General features: G+C 35.6%; 2 protein-coding genes and 1 pseudogene across 2 annotated transcripts in view; all 3 read right to left on the bottom strand.

The window, feature by feature from the left end:
• Window positions 1–1,934: 1,934 nt before the first annotated feature.
• Window positions 1,935–8,001, bottom strand: LOC107874523 (annotated as a pseudogene).
• A 3,785-nt stretch (window positions 8,002–11,786) lies between these two features.
• On the bottom strand, window positions 11,787–20,657 carry LOC107873669 (probable disease resistance protein RXW24L). Its single transcript, XM_047413421.1, has 8 exons — window positions 20,432–20,657; window positions 20,104–20,165; window positions 19,727–19,817; window positions 13,334–16,451; window positions 12,876–12,994; window positions 12,572–12,760; window positions 12,363–12,498; window positions 11,787–12,236 (listed from the first exon to the last, which is right to left on the bottom strand). The coding sequence occupies exon 4, from the start codon at window positions 15,051–15,053 to the stop codon at window positions 14,151–14,153; it is 903 nt and encodes a 300-aa protein (XP_047269377.1). The 5' UTR covers window positions 15,054–16,451; window positions 19,727–19,817; window positions 20,104–20,165; window positions 20,432–20,657; the 3' UTR covers window positions 11,787–12,236; window positions 12,363–12,498; window positions 12,572–12,760; window positions 12,876–12,994; window positions 13,334–14,150.
• A 1,806-nt stretch (window positions 20,658–22,463) lies between these two features.
• Window positions 22,464–25,933, bottom strand: part of LOC107873668 (putative late blight resistance protein homolog R1A-3) — a 55,193-nt gene continuing 51,723 nt past the window's right edge. The window contains 6 exon segments of the mRNA XM_016720598.2: window positions 22,464–23,187; window positions 23,453–23,665; window positions 23,749–24,680; window positions 24,785–24,877; window positions 25,090–25,488; window positions 25,622–25,717. Coding sequence (XP_016576084.2) covers window positions 25,668–25,717 — 50 coding nt within the window. The 3' untranslated portion in view covers window positions 22,464–23,187; window positions 23,453–23,665; window positions 23,749–24,680; ... (1 more) ...; window positions 25,090–25,488; window positions 25,622–25,667.

Below are 25,933 nucleotides of genomic sequence, written 5' to 3'. Positions count from 1 at the left end.
CCAATAATTTTTGGTACTTCTTCACGTGATGACCAAGCTTATCACAAAGCTGGCAAGTAACACGAGGCCGATTCCTTTGGTTGTTTTGACCATCAAATTGAGCCCCGGTATTGTTAGCAGCAAATTGATTTGAGTTATTTCCTGGACGTGAAGCATGATTGGGCCGAGAACGATTGTTGTGAGGTGATGGTTTAGCAGCAAAGTTTGTTGTAATTGGAACTGTGGTAGAGGAAGATGATCGAACAAGATTCTGCTCAAAATCAAGGAGCTTCTCATGAAGCTCTTCAAATGTGACTGGAGTTTCTCGGGCACGTAGAGCTACAGTGATAGTGTCATATTCTGCTGGAAGTCCATGGAGAGCATGAAGAAAGAGCTCATCTATCGAAATTTGAATGCCAACCGAGGCTATAGTGTTGTAGATTTGTTTGATCTTCTGCAAGTATGAGGTAATAGAGAGGTTACCCTTTTTCATGTTGCTTAAGGATTCTCTAAGACTCATGATACGGGCACGTGATGGCTTTGCATAGGTTGCCACTAGATTTTGCCGGAGAGCATAAGAAGACTTGGCATCAATAACAAAAGGAACGACATCAGAAGAGAGAGGCAACAATGGCACTTCTGATGAGATGATCTTGCCTTTTATGAAAAGGAGTGGCTGTTGAACTTGGCGGCAGTTCAATGAAGTGAAGAAAGTCATATGCAGTGAAGATGCTTTCCCACTGGTATTTCCATGACTGGTAGTTCGCATTGTTGAGCTTTAGAGGTGCCTGAGCAACAACGTTGATACTGATCAACTGCTCATTGTTATTCATTGTGAGAATTGTGGGAGAACTTGGTGCAGCCACATGAGAAGTTGTGGTGGAAGTGTTCTCAGTGGAGGAATTGTTTGGAGGTGTGGCTGAGGTGTTCTCAGTAGAGGTATTGCTTGGAGCCATTGTCTTGGCAGAGAAAAAAAAAACACAAATTCTCAGGGAGGAAAAAATGCTATGAAGCTTTTGGGCTCTTGATACCATATAAGATTTATTGCTGGAGAGAAGTGTCTTAATTTTATTGAGATGTGTGTGTGTATATACAAGAGAGCACAAACCAAATAAGTAAAGAATCAAGTAATAAAGAATTGTAATCTTCTCCTAAATAGAAACTAAATCACTGATGAAATATTGAGATATGGAAGAGATATCCTAGTACCAATCAAGAGATATTGCTAATAGGGCTAACACCCACCGAAATTCACAAAAAATCCACAATTCCTGTCGTTTCGCTCATTTGACCTAAAAAAAGCTTCTTCAACCCCTCCAAAGAAACATGATCCATTTAATAGGTCATCAATGGCCAACCCAAGAAGTTCCACCCAAAATAAAGCTGGAGCCCGCACCCCCCATCAAATCCATAGACTAACACCCACCGAAAGTTACAAAAAATCCACAATTCTTGTCATTTCGCTCATTTGACCTAAAAAGGCTCTGCTTGCCCCTCCAAAGCAACACAATTTATTTAATAGGTCATCAGGGGCCTGCCCAAGAAGTTTCGCCCAAAAATAATTCAAAGCCCAAAAATCCCTCACTTTCTCTTTTAAAAAATAAAATAAAATCTAGCCAATTTCATACAAGTAAAATGTTGAAAATGAGGGGGGGAAACAAATGCTCATCTATTCAATTTCTTTTAATATTCACAAATAGTTCAGTTGAGACTTTCATCAAATCACATTGGCCTAATCAAATCATGTTGCTTTAAAGTAATTTGATGATCTTGCTCTTTGTTAGCTGCACATCTTGCTTTTACTGTTATATCGGGAGTTCCTCCATATGTTTTGCTGAACGTAAAGTGGATTCTTTTTTAGCGATTTAGGAAGATGCCATGGTGAATAACTCCGAGCAACAGATTCTTCATCCCCATTCGAACCTTCCTGCATTAGACTTTGTGATCCAATCCCTCTAAGGGATTGCATTTCTAACGAGCTTCTCAATATCGTCTGTTGCTTCACAGCAAATTAAGAAGCACGAGTAGCAGCTCGATAACAAACTTGGAAACGAACTTCTATTCGTTAAGCCCATCAATCCTATGCGCTTAATGGACTTAAAGGTGCCACCTGCAGAAAAGAAGCCACGGTTAGAAGATATTATCACAACAAGAACGAGCGATAGTACTCAAATTTCTTGCTTGAGTGCAACAGTGCATCTTTCCCATTCACATTAAGACAAGTACATTTTTTAATAGTCACAGGAGGATTTTTAATGACACTTATTGTTGCAAACGAGGACAAATGTTGTACAGCAGCACCTATTCGAACAAGTTGATCATTAGATACAGAAGCATCTCAAGTCTCAACTTCAAATGCTTGTTGATGGCTGATTCTTGGAGCACGTGAGTTCCATCGCTTGCATTGAAATTTCTCGATAATTTCCATCTTTTCCAATAGCAGACAGTAGGTAACTCCTTGAATGTTTCAATGAAAAACTTACTGCTGAAGTCCCCAGTGTTCGGTGGCAGAAAAGTCACAGTGCAAGGCATAGCAGAGACTAGGAGGTGAACTGAGCATGGAGGAGGTGGTGAGGGCAACAATGAAGTGTTCTGCTTTTGACGGGGACAGAGAATGTTTGCGGGAAAGAAAGAAACTTTTATTATTTATGCTTCAGATTATGAACTTGAGAATAAAATTTTTTCAAACATATGTATAACTTACCGATGAGTTGTTTGTTTCCTCCTCCTTCTTTCTTCATTCTACCAAAGTAACTTCTCCTTCTCTTCCTTCCAAGTTCTCAGGATCTCATGTATAAAACACGCATAAAATGTCATTTTCGAGATGTTGATCAAGGTCAAACATCAAATGGTGTTTGCAAAACATTATCCCAAAATGTTTACACATTATCGTCATAAGTCGTCTGAAAAAATTGTGAAAATTATCTGCACACTTAGCATACATCACAACAAATGCTTGGCATTTTAATTTGTTTTTTCCTTATTACCGAAAGCTTATTGTGATGCAATGGGATCACATCATCACCAAAACTTTAATGTTCACAAAAAGGTTCAGTTCAGAATTCATCCAACACAGTGTAAACAGCACGCGTAAATTTGGTTTCTAAGCAGCAAAATAATAGAGAAGTACCTGTCTTAGATAACGGTATATCATTCGGGCCAAGGATCTGAAGCCTATCTTTTCCCGTGATATCTTCAACATATTGTTTAATCTCCAGAGTTGAATCTTCAAGTTGAGGGCTCTCTACAAGTTGGATAACTTTTAATGAACCAATATCCCCAAAATTAGGCGGAATCTCTGTAAGTTTACGACATCCCAACAGTAGTAATTTCTCAAGCACGGGAAAGGATTCCTCTCCAAAGTCCCACTTTGCAAGAGTCACTTCAAACAACCCCAAATACTTGAGATTCGCCAAGGTGTCTCCCTCCCCCATGTTCCATTCCTCCCCCTGGATGATTGTTCTAATAAGGGACAGCAGTTCAAGGTTGGGCAGTCGCGCTATTGTTGATAGTGAATAGGATGCCAGAGGAAAGTCAGACAATGTCAATGTTTTCAAATTGGAAGGGAAGTGAAAATCCCACGACCAATTTGTCGCTACAGAGGGCCCACTGTCATTTGCATTTGAACTTTCAAAATCTGCACTGAGATTATCTAGTTCAGTTAGTAAATCCAATTTCGGGAACCAATATCGCTCTGTTGAATAATTCCATGATTCCTTGAGAACAAATCTAAGCGCTTGAAGATTGGGGAATCTTATGAAGCGCTTGAAGATTGGGGAATCTTATGAAAATATCCTCTGTTTCTTTCGAATAGGAAATCACAAGTTTCCCTAATTCTCTCAAGTTCTCTAACTTTGAGTCCTCTGTTAAAAATACTGGTTCATCTGAATCCATATCAAAGAAATAACAAGCATCCACGAACAACATTCGCAACTTTACAAGATCCCAAATACTCGGTAATAGTACCAAGGTTGATCCTTTATTATCAACCCACAGGGTTTCTAGATTCCGGAGGTTTGAGAAAGATGAAGGAAGAGATTTAACTTCTGTCCCAATTCTTAAGAACCTCAAATGATTCAACATGCCTATTTCATTCAGCAAAGAATCTTTCACCCTCATAAAAGAGGGATTCAGGATCAACACTCTAAGAAGCCTCAAGTCTCTTACGTGACATGCATTAGAAAGACGATCTGCCATCTTGTCTCCAGCTATCGCCAAAGAATAGAGGTATTTACCAGAATGCCTTTTTATTTTTGAATTGAACAGGACGAAATTGTTATGCTCAAAGTGCTCCTTATCATAATCAATGACCACTGTATGCAGCATCAAATCTGAAGGAGAAGATAGATCACTTGAACTTATCGTGCCAAACAACTTTTCCTCTTTTGCTTTTATCAAACAAAAGTCGTGCACAAGATCATGTAGTTGGCAACTCGGGTAATCACCTATCTTATGGAAAGCATTCACCAAGCTACTGGATATTAAATTATCCAAATAAATTTCCATCACTTCTTCCACACTCATCATCTCTGTCTGTTCAACAAGCCCTTCAGCATGCCAAAACACTTTCAACACATCTCTCTCCAATGCTGTGTCCTTCGGACAACGTGCAAGGTGGAGAAAGCATGGCTTCAGGTGATGTGGTAAATGGTCATAAATTAATTCTACTACCTTCATCACATCAACTTCACTGTTCAAAATAAAGGAATTCAAATTATTTCGAACTTCAAGCCACACAGACTTAGTCTTTTCCCTCTCTGCAATGACTCCAGCAATCAGATCAGCAACCAAAGGAAGTCCCATACAATTTTGGGCTATTTCTTTTCCAACTTCCAATAGTTCATCAGGGAAACTCTGATCTCCAAATGCCCTTTTCTCTATTAACTCCCAACTTTCTTCTGGACTTAGCAATCGAAGGTTAAGAGGATCAGTGTTGCCCTTTCCATGAAAAGCCACTTCCTTTTGTCGAGTCGTCAAAATAATTCTGCTTCCTTTCTTAACTTCAGGTAACGTTCTTGTTAAATCATCCCATGTAGTAGTATCCCATACGTCATCTAACACAATTAGGTATCTCTTTCCAAACAGTTGTTTCCGTAGCATATCAGCAACATCAATATCCTCACTGAACTTCAAATCCGAGCCCTTCACTTGATTAAAAAGTTTCTCCAACAACTTCTTCTCGTCAGATTTTTAGTCGACTGTGCACCATGCACGAAGGTCGAAATGACTACAAACTGATTCGTCATTGTATACTTTGTACGCCAAAGTAGTTTTGCCCCAACCCGGCATACCAGTGATTGAAATGACATCTAGATTTGCTGGTCCACTGGTGAGCTTCCTAATTAACCAGTTTGTCTCCTCCTTAAAACCTACAATTATTTTACCAGTTGTCAATGATTTTCTTTCAACTGGATTCTTGGCAGAATTTACTACAATGAAGCTCTTGTTCATGGGAATCTTCTCACGTAAATTGGAGACATCTTCTTTGATAAGTCTGATCTTTTTTGTGGTTTTGGGAAGAGAGAAAATAAGATGTAAGAGGCCATTATCTCTTATGATAATTGAATCGATGACATCTTTAGCCTCATATGCCACATCTAAAACACGTGACCAAAGATCTTTATACAATCCTTGCTCAACATTCACAAAGAACGATCTTATGAATTTGAGGGCTTCTTTCACCAGTGTAATTTCTACCTTTTATCAAAGCAATTGAATAAGAATTGAAATCTAGCAGATCATTCAAGTGGATGAGTAGAAGATGCATGAAGAGCGGTCCATCATTCATGGGGAAGCAACATTGATATGAGTCCGGGTCTTTCAGATAAACATGTTTAAGATCTTCCTTGAGGAGTTCAATTTTTTCTTCCAGCAAGTCCAGAGTTTCATCAGTACTCTCTTCATTCCTTGATTTTTCTTCTAAGTTGTGAACGAGAGTTGATACCTCCCTAATAAGTGCTCCAAGACGTGCCAAAAGATCAAATAATTTTTCATGATGAATTAAGTCCTAGGGCATATCAGTAAGAATAATCAATAGGAACTCTATCATGACATGAATGTTTCGAGCCGCTGAAGTGCTTGCGGTAATAACAGTTACCATGTGCTCTTGTAGATGAATCAAATATTCTCTAAGAATGTCTGGAGAGGCTTCTAGGAGCTTATTAATGAAGCATCCAACTTCCGCTGAATTTGATGCTTTCAAATTTGTAAAGCATACGTTCATAACCTCGAGTTCTATTGGGAAAATCTTCATGAGTAGATGAGCTAGCTTGATGACACTAGAGTTTTCTAGAATTAGTTCATCCCAAAGGAAGAGTACAACTCTCTCAGCCATACGTTGAAACTGAGGTAAGACATATTCAACATTATCATGCTCATCGCTACCATTCAGTATCAACCCATGGAAATCTCCCACGTTACCACACACATTCTTTAGAATCTCATATTGAGTCGCTAATGAAGGCATCTGTTCTTCAATATACTGATGCTTTGATAGGTGATGGAGATTCACGAGGAGGAAGTTCAACTACTCAGTCATGGTGGTACTTGACGTAGAATGATGACATGAGTTGATTCAGTCATCAATATTTTCCATAAAGCAAGGAAGGACATGATGCATGTCGAACTTAAACCCCACGCCGGAGTCGGCATCATAAAAAATCGATTGAAGCAGTTCTTCAATCCTTTGTCTTTGGGCAGTCATTACAACTTCAAACTGCTCCAAATCGGAATAAGAAAGCTGGACGTAAGTACAAATAAATGGCAGCTCAAGCCTCAGCCTTTCAGTTAGATACACGTCAACAACATTTTGATCTTCTTCATTCTTTAACCTCTCCATGAAATCCAGAACGTTGTCAACGTCCTTACGAAGAGCAGAAAATAACTCCTGCAAAATGACCAAGTATTATATCAAAATTTACATAGCGAACATATATACCATGCAATATTTACTCTATACAGGAAACCAACACGTGCACATGTATTTTGTATGAATTTGATGTTATCTATCTGACCTAATACTTCATCCAAAATTATCAGAAACTTGTTACATGCTTTATCTTCTACGAAAAAATTCAAATAACACAAATCAAAATAATGGGAAAAGGTCCAAATATACTACAACACTTGGACCAAATAGGCTCTCCCATGAAAAAAAAAAGGGTTATTTATACGCCTGGAGTAACACCAATGACTCCAATATGCCCTTTTTGAATAATGGAAGTGAAATAGTCGATGTTAAAATTATTTTTCTATTTTTCTTTTTGTTAAAACAAAAGCCACATGTATTTTAATTAAAGGAGAACTGGCTAGAATTACCCCCTCTACTTATATTTTTAATCTCCATTTTACAATCTGAACAAAAATTTGACCTTTCAGTGAATTGTATTTTCAAGATAATTAACACATAGTTCAATGACTTAAATGTGATAAAAGTTTAAGTTTATGAATATACTGATACAAGTAGTAAAGTTCAATGACTTTACTGAGTCAAAATTAATTTATATAAGTAATTAATTATCAGATACATACATAAGTAAAGTTCAATGATCATTATATACATACTGATAATATTAGTTTTGAATTTAATTCCACTCAGTTTAGCTTTGAAGATTAGTCAAATTGTGTCTTGTGAAGTGAAAAGTGACAAGTAAAAAAATTGCAAAAAAATATAATTCCTACCATTTCGCTCATTTGACCTTTAAAAAAAGCTCCGCCTGCTCCTCCAAAGTAGCATAATCCACTTAATAGGTCGTCAAGGGGCCATCCAATAAGTTTTTCCCCTAAATAATTTTGAAGGATGCACCCCCATTAAAAGTCGTGAAAAATTTGCAATTCCAACTGTTTCGCTCATTTGATCTAAAAAATCTTTGTCCAGCCTTCCAAAGTAACACAACCCACATAATAGGTCGTCAGGGATCTGCCCAAAAAGTTTCATACAAAAATAAAGTCGAAGCCCACACTCCAATTAATCCATAGGTTAATATCCATCGAAAGTGGTGAAAAGTCCGCAATTCCTGCCATTTCGCTCATTTGACGTAAAAAAAAAAAAAGGTTTGCCCGCCTATCCAAAGCAACATGATCCATTTAATAGGTTGTCAGGGGTCTGCCTAAGAAGTTTTCCCCAAAAATAAAGCAGGAGCCCGCACCCCCCATCAATCCATGAGCTAACACCCACCGAAATTCATAAAAAAATCGTAATTCCTTCCGTTTCGCTCATTTGACGTAAAAAAAAGCTCTGCCCACCCCTCCAAAACAACATGATCCATTAATAGGTCATCAGGATCCCGTCCAAGAAGTTCCACCCAAAATAAAATCGGAGCTCACTACCCCCCCCCCAATCAATCCATAGACTAATACCCACTAAAAGTTACAAAAAATCTACAATTCTTGTCATTTCGCTCATTTAACCTACAAAAAACTTTATCTGCCTCTCCAAAGCAACACAATCTATTTAATAGGTCATCAGGGGCCTGGCAAAGAAGTTTCACCCAAAAATAATTCTAGAGCCCACACCCCCATCAATCCATAGGCTAACAGCCACCGAAAGTCGCGGTATTAATTTAATACATGTTTGATTAATGATATAAATTAGTCCCAGGATAAATTCATACCATCACAAATATGGTTTAAATTTTATAATGGGATATCTCAAACTTGTCAATGGGATGTCCCACCTTATACCTCCTGCCAAATGGCCCCTTATGATTGGATCCATGTTCATACAACAAATAAAATAGTTTAATTTGGTGCAATTAAAAAATTTAATTGATAATATATACTATTTAATCAAGTGCCAACACACTTATTATACATAATTGATTTGATGGGGTTATTTTTTCTTTCTACTTTTAGACTTTTGACGTTTGTGTAAATGGGGATAATCAAAATATTTTCTTGCATATTTCACAATAAAGTGATATTCTATCTTTGTTATAGATATCCACTGTTATAAAAGCTTGGAAAAATACATAAGTAATCACTAAACTATAGGTGAAAGCCTAGAGACACGCCTTATCTACTTTTTTCATATACACTTTTGTTTTATATGCAAAAAAAAAATTATTTCATGAGTATCTGGTACCTCACATGTCAAATAACTATATTCTTCGAAAACTAAACTAACTAAACAAGAAGATAAAAAGAAATCTCTCACCTTCTTTTTCTAAAAATGAGATAAGCATTCAACACCCCCGAATTTTGGCCAAAGTTACTACGACACATCCAACTTCACAGGGGTCCTATTACCCCTAACTCAATTTTAGCGTATTTTTGTCAACCTTTTGTGTTGACGTGACAAATTTTGGCCCACCCTCCGAGGAGAAGGAGGAAGTCTGATGGCTATTTTCTGTATACCTTCTCCTCCACATAAATTTTATCAAATCTAGTACTTTGCTGCAAAGTGGAACATTATAGTCTTACAATCAATGCTCCATCTGTTCACTACTCCAAACATATTTTTTCTGCCTAATCCTTCTCTCTTTATCTTTTTCTCCACGCAAATGTTATCAAGTTAATATAGTCATACACAAAAACAAAGGACAGCCGTTTCAAATATTTCATCAACTGAAAAGGTTAGTCTCTAATAATAACTCAAAAATATATTGTGTTTAATTATGGTATTCACATCTGTAATTTCATCAATATGTCTATGTTTTGCAATCAAGATAAATAAAACGCAAGGTCAAATTGTAACTACCACGACATGTTTTTACATATGGGCAACTTTATGTCGTACTTTCCAGAGGAATATCAATGGCCACAACAAAGTATTGGTTTTGACGGAACTTCCTAACCGGAAGACAGGAAAATATGCATGGAATATCGTGTATAAGGAAGTATTAGGTGAGATACGACTACTAATATGTCTGAAATTAGTAAAGTCCAAATAATTATTATTAGCTAGCCAAAGCTTATTACTAAACCAGTTACTTATTAGTCATCATATAACCTCTAATTATTATCCATCCACTATTCACTTAGCCACTATTCATCGATCAACGACTAACCATTATTTACTCACTAGCCAAAAGTAGCATCTAGTCAAGATTCACCACTAGACCGTATTCTCCAATTAACCAATATTCATTTCTAGCCAACATAATCCCACTAGTCACCATTTAACAAAGGACCACTAATCTCCATGAGTACACTTATTCATCTCTCAACTAACATCTGTAATTAACTAGTATTATTAATCCAATGTCACGACTCAATTTCTCAGGTCATGATGGCGCCTACTATAACCCACTAGTAAGCAAGCCCAATTCGTAGTCTGGAATGGCTAGTAACGGACTACTCAATAATATAAAGAAAAGAATGTAGAATAAATGAAATAAAGATCAATTACATAAGTGAATCCCAAAACCTGGTGGTATCAGTACAAGAGCTTCACATATAATAAGAGTACAAGAGTGAAATGTCAATAGAATTACACTGATACAACTTATCTCCGAATACAATATAGAGACTAGTCTAATATATAAGAGGGAGGTAAGTAATACTTTAAATGTCAGGAGCTCACTCTGAGTCTCCGAACCATGGTAGCTCCGTACGACACACACAACAATGATGATAACCCGTACTCTGATTTGCAGGCTGCAGAAGTGTTGTATGAGTACCAAATGTGTATGAACAATGTTGTATAACAGTTGTATGAATGTTGTATGAAGGGTACTCAATAGGAAACTGCCAACTGAGCTCCAAAGATAAAGCAGATATATACAACATATAAACAGAATGGAAATTACACTCAAGAGTCCATAAATCATATAATAGGTCAATGAGACAATAAGGATAGTCTATTCTATTCATGTCCAAGAGACTAACATAATAAGGCTAAGGAAGTATCAAGGATGAACTATCCTATTTATATCCAAATTCATAAATCTCAATACTATACCGTATATTCCAGGCTAATATGTGAATAAAACTACGGGTGAAAGAAAGGTAGATAACAATATACAAGGCCAAGGAATAAATATACAATATGAACAAATGAATGTGGGATATATGGTAGTACCATAGCTACGTATAGCGTTGTTCAAGCTTGATGTTTGCAAAACTAGGTTCTGTTGTGAGTAGATGAGCCTTTTATATGAGACAACAAAACCTATGTGTCTTGCTATTGGTCGGTTCAGCTCCTCTACTGCCACGCCACCACCCTTCTGCAGAAAGGTACAACTTCCAGCTGTAATCAAGCAAGCCATTGTCAAGGGACAACTTCATATGAGACCAGATCCCATAGATACATAATAGGACATCTATTAGGTCCGTTGTGGAATAGTTTGCAGATCATCAGGGTGTAACATTAACAATATGAATGTATAGGAGTAAAATTATGATATAGTCATGTTCATGAGAGTAACGGTTTAGATGTGCAACTAATAATGACTATAATTCTCCCCTTTCCAACAAACTTATAGATTTGATAAATTTTGTGCAGAGGAGAAGATAGACAGAGAAGGGAGTGGGCTAATTTTTATATTTTGTTTTTGCATAACCACGCGTAATGTCCGATCCAGCTTTCAAGCACCTCGACAAAATGGCCATGTGATACCTGCTATCTCCTACCAGCAACAAATATCATGCAGCTTTGTCCACCAGAGCTACGACAGAGAACGGGGTGGGGTAATAGGATACCAAAAATATGTTTGAGCATTTTGACAATCGCATCGAGACACGGTATAACATGTAGCATTCATTGTCAAGTTGGCAATATTTACCATTCTCAACTTGAGGGGGACAGTAGAAATATAAAAATATTTACCAAATGGAACACTTAGCTTTGTTATTTCCTTTTTCCAGTATTAGAAAAGTCACTTATATGTGTTATTCCCTTCAAAAATTTATTCATGCACTTCAGTGTACAACATTAATGTTCAAAATTCAAAACGAAAATTATCCTTTCCAAAGTTCATTCATGCACGTAATTGCTTTTACTGGTATATCGAGAATTCCTCCACGTATTATTCGACATAAAACGGATATCAGATTCCTCTTGGATGATTTAAGCAGATGCTAGGGCGATATATCCACGCTGCTCTAAACCACATTTGAATAACTCCGAGCAATAGATTCTTCATCTCCATCCGAACCTTGCTGCATTAGACATTGTGATGCAATCTCGCTAATGTGATAGTTTCCATGATGTGTATCTGAGTAAAAGTTGCTTCATTTCTAATTGAGTAGCAGCTAGATAACAGACTTCTCTTCGTCAAGCTCATCAATCCTATATTTAATGGACTTAAAGGTGCCACCTGCAGATAAGAAGACACGGTTAGAAGCCAAAATCGGAAAAGAATTAACTAGGACGATTTAACCTAGAACCTCCATTACCCCGGAAAGATTCAATACTTCTAACTGTGAGAATCAACAATGGGTACCTTGAGTATTCTTGACAAAGGAACAGGAGACGCGTGCTCATCAGTGGAGGATGCCGATGGCCATGTTGCGCCTGTCGGAGATATTCAACTTGCAATATACCGATGAAGGAGGTACTAGCCATTTACCTAGTGCAATCTATCGATAAAATTCTTTTTCTTAGAAACAGGAGGGAAATATGCACCAATTTTGTCTATCGATAAACACTTACTGTTGCACATGAGGCCAAATGTTGAATCAACATCTTGATCATTAGAAACAGCAGTCTCGCACCTCCAAATGCTTATCGGTGGCTGATTCTTGGTGGAGTAAATTCACCACATTACATCACAATTCAAACTCTTTGCACTACGAGTATCCCACTTCTTATTGCATTGGACTTCCTCGGTAACATTATTACCTGAAGAGGTTTCAAATGTTTTTGATGATGATATTTCTGGAAAGATTTAGAAAAACTGAGATATCGGATAACTCGCATATGGTATAGAGGTTGCCAATTTCAAAGAGAGACTTACATTTGAAGTCGCTGGCATTCGGTAGCAGAAAACTCCCAGTGCTAGGCATAGCAGCGGCACGCCAACTAGGAGGTGTGAACTGAGCATGTCGGAAGAGCTTGGGGAATCAGGGACGGGTTCTGCTTTTTGACAAGGACAGAATGAAAGAAACTTTTACTCCGTATTATTTATGCTTTCAGATTATGAACTTTTGAATAACAATTCATTAAACAATGGATGACTATTGTTTGATGTACCAATGAGTTATTTGTTTTCACTTTGTTTTCCTATTTCCATGATTGTATTTTCCAATAGTCAATATCAAAGTAACTTCACCTTCTATTCCTTTCAATGAATACAAGAAAACTGAAATAAGGAGCGCAAAAAGTCATAGAAGTAAAGAATACAAGAATCAATGGCAGGGCCGGATGTAAATTTTTATACATGTAAATGAGACGAAGAAACAAAACAACAAATACCTGTTATGGTGGTGCTCAAGAATTCCCCCACATAATTCTTCAAGCTACTTAAATAATGGGATATTATTCGGGCCAAGGACCTCAAGATCCCGTCCCATAATATCCTCAACATATTCCTTAATCTCCAGAGCAGAATCTTCAAGTTGAGGGCTCTCTACAAGTTGAATAATTTTCAATGAACCAATATCCCCAAAATTAGGCGGAATCTCCTCAAGCATATGACATCCCCACAGTTGTGATTTCTCAAGCACTGGAAAGGATTCCTCTCCGAACTCCCACTTAGCAAGGGTTACATTATCCAACATCAAAAATTTGAGATTCTCCAAGGTGTCTTCCTCTCTCATGTTCCATTCTCCCCCCTTGATGATTGTTCTCGTAAGGAACAAGTGTTCAAGGTTGGGAAGTCTCGCTATTATTGATAGTGAATCGTATGTCAGAGGAAAGTTCAACCACGACAATATTTTCAAATTGGAAGGCAAGTGAAAATCCCATGACCAATTTGCCGCTGCAGAGGGCCCATTGTCATTTGTGATTGAACTTTCAAACACTACTTCGAGGGTTTCTAGTTCATGAAGGAAATCCAAGTTTGGAAACCAATATAGCTCTGGTGAATAATCCCATGATTCCTTGATATCAAATACAAGCCTTTGAAGATTGGGGAACCTTATGAAAATATCCTCTATTTCTTTCGAATAGGAAAGCACGAGGGTCTGTAATATTCTCAAGTTCTCTAACTTTAAATCCTCTACAATCAGTATTGGTTCATCTATGTCCAAATCAAAGAAAGAACAAGAATGAGTGCACAGCACTCGCAACTTTACAAGATCCAAATTCTCGGTAATAGTACCACGGTTGATAACTCGTTATCAACCAAGAGGGTTTCTAAATTCCAGAGATTTGAGAAAGATGAAGGCAGAGATTTAACTTTTGTCCCAATTCTTAAGAACCTCAAATGATTCAACATGCATATTTTATTCAGAAAATAATCTTTCACCATCATAAAAGAGGGATTCAGGGACAACACTCTAAGAAGCCTCAAGTCTCTTAGGTGACATGAATCAGAAAGACGATCTTCCATCTCGTCTCCGGTTATCTCCAAAGAACAGAGGCTCTTACAAGAATGCCTTTTCATTTTTGAACCAAACGGGATGAAATTGTAAAGCTCAAACTGCTCCTTATTATACACAATTTTTACAGTTCGTGGCATCAAATCTGAAGAGGAAGGTGCATCACTTGAACTTATCTCTCCAAACAACTTTTCCTCTCTTGCTTTTATCAAACAAAAGTCATGTACAAGATCATGTAGTTGGCAAGTCGGGTAATTACCTATCTCATTGAAAGCAATTACCAAGCTACTGGAAATTAATTTATCCAAATAAATTTCTATCACTTCTTCCAAACTCATCATCTCTGTCTGTTCAACAATCCCTTCAGAACGCCAATACATTTTCAACCAATGTGTGTCGATTTCTGTGTCTCTCTGATAACTTGCAAGGTAGAGAAAACATGGCTTCAGTTGATGAGGTAAATGGTCATAACTTAATTGTATAACCTTCATCACATTTTCACTGTTCAAAATAAAGGAATTCAAATTATTTCGAACTTCAAGCCACACAGCCTGTCTTTTCCCTCCCTGCAATGACTCCAGCAACCAGATCAGCCACCAGAGGAAGTCCCTTACAATTTTGCGATATTTCTTTTCCAACTGCCAATAGTTCATCGGGGCAACTCTCTTCTCCAAATGACCGTTTCTCTAATAACTCCCAACTTTCTTCTGGTCTTAGCAATTGAAGGTTAAGAGGATCAGTGTTGCCCTTTCCATGAAAAGCCACTTCCTTTTATTGAGTCGTCAAAATAATTCTACTTCCTTTCTCAGCTCCAGGGAAAGGTCTTGTTAGATCATCCCATGTATTAATATCCCACACGTCATCTAACAGAATTAGATGCCTCTTTCCATACAATTGTTTCCTCAGCTTATCGGCAACATCAATATCCTCACTGGACTTAAAATCCGAGCCAATAACTTGATTGAAAAGTTTCACCAGCAACTTCTTCTCGTCATATTCTTGGTCAACTGTGCACCATGCACGAAGGTCAAAATGACAACATACTAAGTCATCATTGTGTACTTTGTACGCCAAAGTAGTTTTGCCTGAACCCGGCATCCCAGTGATTGAAATGACATCAAGATCTTTCGGTCCACTGGTGAGCTTAGTAATTAACCAGTTTGTCTCCTCAAAACCTAAAATTATTTTACCAGCTGTCATTGACTTTCTTTCTACTGGATTCTTGGGAATGTTTACAACAATGAGGCTCTTGTTCTTGGGGATCTTCTCCAGCAGTTGGGATACATCTTCTTTGATACGCCTGATCTTTGGGAAGTGAGAAAATAAGATGTAAGAGACCATTATCTCGACCAATAATTGAATCAATGGCATCTTTTGCCTCATATGCCACATCTAAAACACGTGCCCAGAGATTTTTATACAGTTCTTGCTCAACATTCACGAAGAACGATCTTATGAATTCAAGGGCTTCTTTCACCAGTGTAATTTCTTCCTTTATCAAAGCAATTGAATAAGAATTGGACGCTAGCAAACCATTCAAGTGGATGAGTAAAAGATGCATGAAGAGCGGTCCATCATTCATGGGGAAACAACATTGATATGAGTCCGGGGCTTTCAGATAAACATATCTGAGATCTTCCTTGAGGAGTTCAATATTTTTCAGCAAGTCTAGAGTTGCACGACTTGTTTTATCGGTACTCTCTTTATTCCTTGATTTTTCTTCCAAGTCAAGAACGAGAGTTGATTCCTCCTTGATAAGTGCTCGAACACGTGCCAAAAGATCAAATAATTTGTCATGATGAATAAGGTCCTTGGGCATATCAGTAAGAATAATTAAAAGGAACTCTATCATGACATGAATGTTTCTAGCCCCTAGCGGTAATAGCATTTACCATGTGCTCTTGTAGATGAATCAGATACTCTCTAAGAATGTCTGGAGAGATTTCCAGAAGATTCTTAATGAAGCATCCAACTTCTGCTGAAATTGAAGCTTTCAAATTTGTATAACATATTTGCATGACCTCCAGTCCAATTGGAATAAGCTTTATCTTCTACGGAAAAAATTCAAATAAAACAAATCAAGATAATGGAAAAGTTCCAAATATACTCCAAGACTTAGACCAAATATGCCCTCCCCTAATAAAAAAAGAGGCTATTTATACTCGTGGCGTTACACCAGTGACTCCAATATGCCCTTTTTTGACTAATGGAAGTGAAATAGTCGATGCTTAAAGTTATTTTCCTATTAATTTTTTGTTAAAACAAAAGCCACATTGCTGGAGTCCCACAGTTGTGGGTTAAAGGGTCCTTGGTCTCCTTATATTATTACATTTATTATTATAGTAATAGTAATTCAAGAAATATAAGTATTTTTATATCAAAATATTAATATTTAATCAAATCAAAAAATAAATCTTCTTAAAGTAATATTGCAGGCATGCAACATCCAATACTTTTTGAATCAAAAGACTATAATTAAGAAATAGAAAGTTTATCGAATCCTCCTATATAATAAGTCAGAGTCTGGCAGGTGAATCATACATGAGAGGATCGACATATCTGCTTCTCTAACATGGGTAATTTCAACATTTCATTGGTATTTTAATTGAAGGTTATTGTCCATCATGTTGTTGACAAAGTATATTTTCTCATTTGGACATAACTGCATGTGCATGAGGGGGGTGGGGGGCTATTTCAATTTACTGGAAAGAAAATATTTTACTACTTCTTCAACCCATATAAATGGAATTATTAGTTTTATAATTGCACGAGAGATAAATTTCAATTAAAAATAGTTTACATTTTCGTCTGTGTTAATTAGACATAAAATTCTTAAAAATAATAAATGAGGGTAGAGGAACTACGTAAAAAGTATCATCAATCAAATAATAAAAAACTTTAAAATGTTATTATAAAAAGTGGAAATTTAGTTTTAATATAGTGAACAAATATAATCGAATGGAGGAAATAATGAATAATAAAGTACTAAATATAACTTCAAATTAAAGTTGCACATTGGGTCGTGAGCAGCATGACTTCACTCATCTAGTACATCTAATTTTCACGCTGAAATTGAATACTTTCTATATGTTTTTCTTCTTCCAATAATTTTTTTTGAATAGTTCGGTGCAAAAGCAATAATCTCATGAATATGTATTTTCTTCTGCCATTTTGTGACCGCATTTTTTTCATTGATGATCATTATTAATTTGTAATTTTTTCTACAGTTGATCAATTTCTGTGATAATAATTAATCATAACATTACTACTATATTATAGCTGTATCTCTAGTCCATAATGAGAATTAATGTTAATCATATGTTTTCAGAATATTTTTTTTTACATCTTCTCTCTTCTTGTAACAATACATGTGAAGATAATATTATTGGAAAATGTTGATAGCCCATGCAATGTTGTATGCTTCTTTTTTTTATAAAGGCTAAGTCAACATAATGGCATATAGTGTTTTGATAAAGACTGTAGTCCACATGATGAGATTTTTCCAGCGTAAAATCATGTATAGAGTAAGTAATATCCAATTATAGAGTTCTTCGATTAGAATTTAAAAGTTTAACTCTATAAAATATAAATCAAAATTGAAAAATTGATACAATCCTAACATCAGGTTATCCTCTTTAAATCTCAGTTAATGTTGCACAATATAAACCATCAATGAGGCAAATTAGTAGAGTTCCTCAAGTACATATTTTCCACAATAGATATCATACCCTACTATTGGGTAATGTATTATAGTTGCATGTTCTCAAGTTTAACATCTGCTTTGAAGCATTAAGCTTATCAAGAACAATATGTCTTAAATTATCATACCTAAAGTCCACCTTTTAATTTTTCACCTGATAACCTAACACTAAAAAACAAAATAGAAGATTAAGAATTTTTAAGGTTAATTAGCAGAAAATTGCTTTTCATTTCAAATTTTAAAAGTTGATTTGCTAATAACCACTTTTACTAATTCAAACTGAAAGCTACTCCCTCCATTTCTTATTAGTTGGCCTTCATTATAAAAATATTTGTTACAATTTAGTTTTTCAAGTTCTAAAATCAAAAGCATTTTATACGTATGTTGATAGAATACTGAATACATCCACAGTTTTCAAAATTATTAAATGGTGCAAAAATGATCTCGATTCTCAAAATCAGAATTAAATGATTATTATTAGTTTCAATTATAAAAACTCAATATTCTAGACATAATACATGAGATGAAGTAAGTACCAAATTTTAATGTTAATTATTGCATTGGTATGTATCTCTATTTATTAATTTCTTAATTGTAATGGGTATGTCAAGTCTATAGAGGGGCAACAAATATGAAATGGAGGGATCAATATTCAGATAATCACTTTAAGTTCAAAATGTTGGTATGGAAATATGTATGTTCCAACACTGATAAGTATCCGAAAAAATAAAAACAAAAGCACCACAATCGTCTCAATATTCAGATAATCATCTTATTATTTGTGGAGTAATTCTTAGATGATTTATATCCATTTGTTTCAATCTTTAATTCAAATTCAAGAAAAAAAATATATTTCAAGTCAAATTCATAAAGTTTACTTGAGATTTAAGAAATTTAAAACTAAATTTGTGTCTACTCACTTGTGCCAACAACTGTTGCAGACTCAGAAAACTTCAAGAGCGATCGCGTACTGTAACAGTGGTGAATTATATGGTTAAGTAGTCATTGTGGAAGTAAATTTTCTTCACTGATGGAGGACAAATCCCGTGATATTACCAAAAAAGAATTGATCCCTCAATGTTGTAAAAAAAAAGGTTTGATCCCTCTATTGTTGTTTCAAATACTCACAATTTTGGACATCATATAATTTTTCAGCATGAAAGATAAAGAAACAGAACGTTGATAGTGTTCTTCTTTCTTTGTTCGACAATAAAAGAAGACAAAATGAGAAATAACTGGCAATAGGATCATGATATTGTATTTTTTGTCACTATACCTAATTTTGTCACGGTTAACTGAAGTAGCAGTTATTAATTTTAAATTCTAATTTTGTATTGAAAAAGCAGTTTCTTGATCCTAATGTAACCATATTTGGAGGGCGGGGGGGGGGGGGGGGGATCGTTGATATGCCATTGTTTAATATTATCTTGTAAAAAGAAATTAAAAAAAGAATTCTATTAACTTATTCTAGTTAACTAATTTATTCTTAATAGTTACACGTGTCAGGTTTACATGCTGCCACGTGGCTTAATGAGGAGGCTGCATCCTCTCCTTTTAATAATATATAGATAAGTAACTAATGAACAGATACACATACATAAGTAAAGTTCAGTGATCATAACATACCTCAAAATTGTTTGCTTTCTCTGTCTCTATTTCTCCTTGTTTTTCCATGACTGTAAGTGTCTTTCAAGTTTCACTAGCGAAATTCTCGTATCTGATGTAAAATAGAAAGAAGCATAAAATTTATTTCATAGTAGATAAAATTGTCTTTCAAGTTCCTTTCCTTTTAAATTCTCAGGATCTGACGTATAAAATATAGATAAAAAGTTTATCAAGAGAATTAAGTAGCAAAAAATGTACAGATATAATAAATAAATAAATAAATAAATAAATAAATAAATAAATAAATAAATAAATAATATTCTGTGTATACTTTCTCAATTTTATTTTTACAGATCTTAATGCCAAAACTAAACAAACTAAGTTTATTAGAGACTAACCTTATCACTTGATGAAAATTCTGATATAGTTGCTTTGTTCCTCTATAAGTTTGGGTACTCTCCTGAAAAATATTAGCTTGAAAAATGAAAATCTGAAAATTAGAAGATAGAGAACAAATGATTGATGTTAGGTAGAAAATGATGCATAATATTTCAGATTTTTCCTTCCAAATTATTGATGTATAAAACATATATAAAAATTTATCAGAATAATAAAGCAGCTATGTACAAATATAAATAAGTAAATAGTATTCTGTATTTACTTTCTCAACTTTTTCTACAAATCTTAATATGAAAACTAAACAAACTAAGTTTAATAGAGACTAACCTTATCACTTGATGAAAATTCTGATATAGTTGCTTTGTTCCTCTATGTTTTTGTGTACTCTCCTAAAAACTATTAATTTGAAAAATGAAAAGCTGAAAATTAGAAGGGAGAGAGAGAACAAATCATTGAATGTTAGGGAGAAAATGATGCATAGTATTTCCAATAAAGTCTATAAAGAAAAAGCATAAAGCAATGGCCTCACTTGTCTGCCATTAATCATACTCTCAAGTGGGAACAATAATCTGCAATATATACTATATTTTTTGAGATAACCATCCAGTATCATTTCGAACTATGATGAAAGTTGCTGCGACATATTTTAACTTTACAGGGGTCCTATTACCCCCTGAACTTAATTTTAACATATTTTTTTCACCCTTTTGGATTGACGTAGAGCCTTTATTACATAAAATGGAGCGCATGTTAAGGTGTCATGTCTAAGAAGATTGACAAAAGATGCTACATCAGCTAAAAAGGATAATAGGATCCGCATGAAATTGGAGAGTGTCATAACAAATTAGGTCATAATTTAGGATTACTAGATGCTTTACTCTATTTTTTGGGTGTTGTGTTTGGCCATAAAATTTAGGAATTTTTAGTAATTTAAATAATACCAATAGTTTGAGGGGTACTTGAAAATTTTATCATGTTAGTCTTTTTATTCAATTGTTAATTCTGCTGCTTTGTGTGAATGCTACATGATTAGTTGGTGCTGTGGAGATAAGCATTCACATGGGAAGATTGTTTATTTGTTCAAAAGATGAACTTGAAAGGTCACCACCCACAAAATTAAAAGCAATCAATTAAACAATAATATTAAAAATACAAATCGTTGACTCAGACTTAATCAATTGTTTGCACGTCAATCTCTTGTATATTGACAATATATATGTGACCTGTAAATTGTGATGGTGTCCGAGCCAATTTTTCCACACTTTTATTAAGTACCCGAAATACTTGCAATCTCCCATCAACATCAGATATCATGTAACTAGAGGTCGTGTAGCCTATGTCTGCCAATACTAGGATACATGGAAAGAGTGTTTTCTTCTTGTCTTCACAAAGAATATTACTTTTGATAACCATGGTATTCGGCCGGCTTTTGCGCACCTCCACTAAAATCCATGGATACCTACAACCTCTCACCATCAACAGCAAAATATCAGGTAACTCTACCCACGAAGGTTAGGACAAATCGAAGGAGTTGTTTTTTTGTCAAAATGCAGAATATTATTTTTGATAATTCTGGTGTTTGGGGCAGTTTTCGCGCACCCCGACTAAATTCATGTAATATCTGCAATCCTTCACCAACAATAGATATTAAGTAACTCTGTCCACCAATGCTATGGAAAGAGTTCTCTTTGTCTCCACAGCGAATATTATTTCTTTTTTCTCCTTTTTGTTCTTATTGTTCCTATTAAACCATTTAATCTTCATTCCCAGCAATATTTTATGCCCAATTTGATGAATTTTCCTTCTTCCTTTTTTTTTTCCGATGAATGTTACATACTTCAATGTCAGAAATTTACTCCTTTTTTTGTCTCAATGATTTGTCCATCCCAAAACAGTATCACATTCTTATAATTACAAACTGGTCACACAAGTGTATGTTGGAATTTATTTTTATTTGTCATTTTCTTCGCAAATGTATCTTTCAAATTATAAATAAGAATTATCGTTTGACTAATTTATCCTCATTTCTTTAAAATAAACATCCAGTCAATTTATTTGTTTTTATGTTATGTAATCAGTGTTGTTTACTTTCAAGAATAATTAGTCGTAAAGATGAAAAGAGGAAATAATAATTAATTTTACCTTCTTTTTCTAAAATGATAAATATTTTGGACCAAGTACTTTTAACAACCATGACAACTAAATGGACACAGTACAATTTCCTCACACTCTCTTAAAGATCATCACTGATAAAGCTTATAAAAGTATATCGTTGAAAGGAGAAGCCCACCTTGAGTTTCACATGGTCTGTGAATTCAAGCAATGCAGCTTGATCATTCATGATTAATGGAGGAAAACGTGAAAGGGAAACTGAATTTTATTGATCCATTCTATGAGTTTGTGTGGTATCTCGTGACTTGAGCCGGGGGTCTATCAGAAACAACCTTTCTACGTCTTTAGAGGTAGAGGTATGGACTGCGTACATCTTACCCCCCCAGACCCCACTAGGTGGGAATACACTGGGTTTGTTGTTGTTTGTTGTTGTTGTCTAATGTACATAGTATTGTTGTTGAGCTGTGTGAGCTTCTCTCCAGCTCATTGACAGCTCAGCATAACCGACTAACCACTTGACAACTTGCCTAACAACTTCTTCAACTAACTCAGCGAAATCACTAACTAACTAGCTACTTCATCAATACAGTTGTGAATCATTCAATGGAACACTAACTCTGTACATATATATACACGGATGCAGTGATCACATAGTGAATCGCATGTTAAAACATGGTCATTGTTACAACCTGTTGAATCTTGTGGAAGTTGCACCGCACCCTTCTTGGCAACCACAGAAAGGGTTTCTTGGAGCAAATACCAAATCTCATAATCCTCTTGGATGATTTAAGCATATGCCGCGGTGAAATATCCATGCTGCTCTAACCACGGTTGAATAATTCCGAGCAACAGATTTTTCATCCCTGTCCGGTCCTTCGTGCATGAGATTATTAGTGAGAAACAGATCTCGTTGTTCCACAGCTAGTGTAGAGCTGACTGCAACAGCAACTGTACTCCAACATAGTTTTTTCCTGAGTCATGTTAAAAGTGTATCCACATTGTCAAATTTGTACTTCAAAAGTAATAAGGAATTAACCATAACAGTAGTATACATGTAGTCTACATCAAGACTCCAACATGATTAATCCACAGTTTATGATGATCATTTATGGATCAAAGTCACTGAGCAATAACTTACAAATAGACAAACCAGAGACAACACTTTCAAAACAACACCGATAAGAAACTTAAGAGTAGACATAACAAAGGCCAAATAGCATTTTTCGGAACACTAACCATATGAATTGGGCTTCCACTACTTTCTACATGGAGCTTAAAATCACCCTCTCCATAGTATGTGCTTGTCACCTTAGAGATGACCATCTGGTGACTACTCAAACTTCACCTGATTCTTGGTGCACGTGAATTCCGCCACCCTGCATCACAATACAAACTCTTGCACGCGAACATCCTACTTGTTGCATTGGAATTTCTTGATAGCTTAATTACCTGAAGAGTTTTCACATGTTTGTGATGATGGTATTTCTTGAAAGATTTACAAAAACATGAAAAAACTGAAATATGAAGCCAACCTTTTGTTTGACTTCATACTTTTCCATTACAGGGGAGATTCAGCAATGCCAAGTAGACTTCTTGATTTGCAAACAAGCCAATCCATACCAAAGAATAGAAGAGAGTATACAAGGAGAATACTTTGAAAGAACAATTCTTGGAATATTACTACTACTTGTTTTTAACTATAGGCACACAAAATGAAGAAAAAGTGAGAAAATTGAACAAAAAACCTGTCGTAACAATAGCAATACAACTTCATCACTTATTCACCACAACAGAATAAAAGAAAAAGGGGGCAAATAGATTGGAGAATGCAATCGATGTCTGACGATTTATCTTTAGCCTCTAAAGCTGACGTATCGGCAAAGGAATTGTAACCATCTTCTTAACATATGCTCTGCAATGAAAAATTACACTGGCCAAAGTAATTGGAAAAAAATAAATAAAGAAGAGAAGTTACTCCATTTTATGTGGCATTCTTTTTCTTTTTGGTATGTACAAAAAGAATGTAGCTATACCTACATTGTTCGGACTCTTCAAAAAATGTGGGTGCGTGTCGGATTCTCCAAAAGTAGTTTATTTTTGGAGAATCCAACACGGGTGCAGCATCAAAAGTGAAGAGTCCGCGCAACTTAGAGCTACACTGTTTAAGAATAGAAGTTTAAAAAATTATTACTTTGTTGACAACTTGAAACAAAAAAAAGAAATTATCTAGAGGGTAATTTTTGTTCCTTACAACCAAATCATGTCCAAACGCCTAAGCATATGCATCAGACTTCTGAAGGAAACAGGTTACCACTGCTTTGTACATTCCCATTACTTGTTCCTTGCTTGCCTCGACTTCTTCCTTTCCGTGTTTGTCTGCCAAGGCACCGCCTTCAATCAAAGTGCATTTATCAAACATTTGTCTCTTTGTGTAGCACATCAATCCTATATTTAAAGTTTTCACCTGCAGTAAAGAAGACACAGTTAGAAGATAATAGCGAAAAGAAATAACTAGGATGATTTAACCTACAGTAGAGCTGATATTCTTAATGAAATTATCTCCATTACCCTGGACAAATTCAGAACGACTAATAGCTTGTGGCATCAACTTTGGTATCAAATTGAGAGAATCAATAATGGAGGCCGATAGCCATGTTCAATCTGCAGAAGATAATCAAAGTGTAACCTATCAATGAAGGACGTGATAGCTATTTATCTAGTGGCACTTGCACATTTGGATTAATTTCTTTAGTACCGGTAGTAGTCAAATCGAACTTCTTTTTCTTAGAAACAGGAGGGAAACAGGCACCAATTTTGTCTTAAGTTTAAGATGTCATATGCAGCATATGTGCATTAATAAGAACGACACTTACTGTTGCACCTATTTGAACAGCTGGATCATAAGAAACAGCAGGCCCACAACTCCCAATGCTTATCGGTGGCTGATTCTCAGTGCAAGTTAATTCCACCACCCTGCATCACAACTCAAGCTCTTCGCACTGCAAATATCCCACTTGTTGTTGCATTGGACTTTCTCGGTAACTTTATTACCAGCAGAGGTTTCACATTGTTTGTGATGATGGTATTTCTTGAACGATAGACAAAAACTGAGATATCGGATAACTTGCATATAGTACAGAGGTTGCCAATCCCATGTATGTTTCAAAGAGAGAGTTAACAGCAAACTCGCAGTGCTAGGCATAGCAGCGGCACGCCAACTAGGAGGTGTGAACTGAGCATGTCGGAAGAGCTCGGGGAAGCAGGGAAGGGTTCTGCTTTTTGACAGGGACAAAACGAAAGAAACTTTTACTCCGTATTATTTATGCTTCAGATTATGAAATTTTGAATAACAATTCGTTAAACATATGTATAACATTTAATATGGATGACTATTATATGACGTACCAATGACTTGGTTGTTTCCTCCTCCTTTATTTCTCCTTCATTTTCTTCATTTTACCAAAGTAACTTCTCCTTCCCTTCCTTTCAAGTTCTCAGGATCTGAAGTATAAAACATGCGTAAAATGTCATTTTCGAGATATTGATCAAGGTCAAACATCAAATGGTGTTTACAACACATTATCCCAAGATGTTATACACATTATCATCATAAGTCTTCTGAAAAAATAGTGAAAATTATCTGCACACTTGAGCATACATCACAACAAATGCTTGCAATTTTAACAAATGCTTGCAATTTTAATTTGTTTTTTCCTT

Source organism: Capsicum annuum, chromosome 6, assembly GCF_002878395.1.
Source record: "Capsicum annuum cultivar UCD-10X-F1 chromosome 6, UCD10Xv1.1, whole genome shotgun sequence".
NCBI classification, from domain to species: Eukaryota; Viridiplantae; Streptophyta; class Magnoliopsida; order Solanales; family Solanaceae; genus Capsicum; species Capsicum annuum.
The sequence above is the reverse complement of the archived record's forward strand: the minus strand, read 5'-3'. Positions and strand labels throughout refer to the sequence as shown.

Excerpts from the sequence above, each read along its gene's own strand:
- LOC107873669 (XM_047413421.1), bottom strand. The coding sequence starts at position 15,053 with ATGAACTATTGGCAGTTGGAAAAGAAATATCGCAAAATTGTAAGGGAC.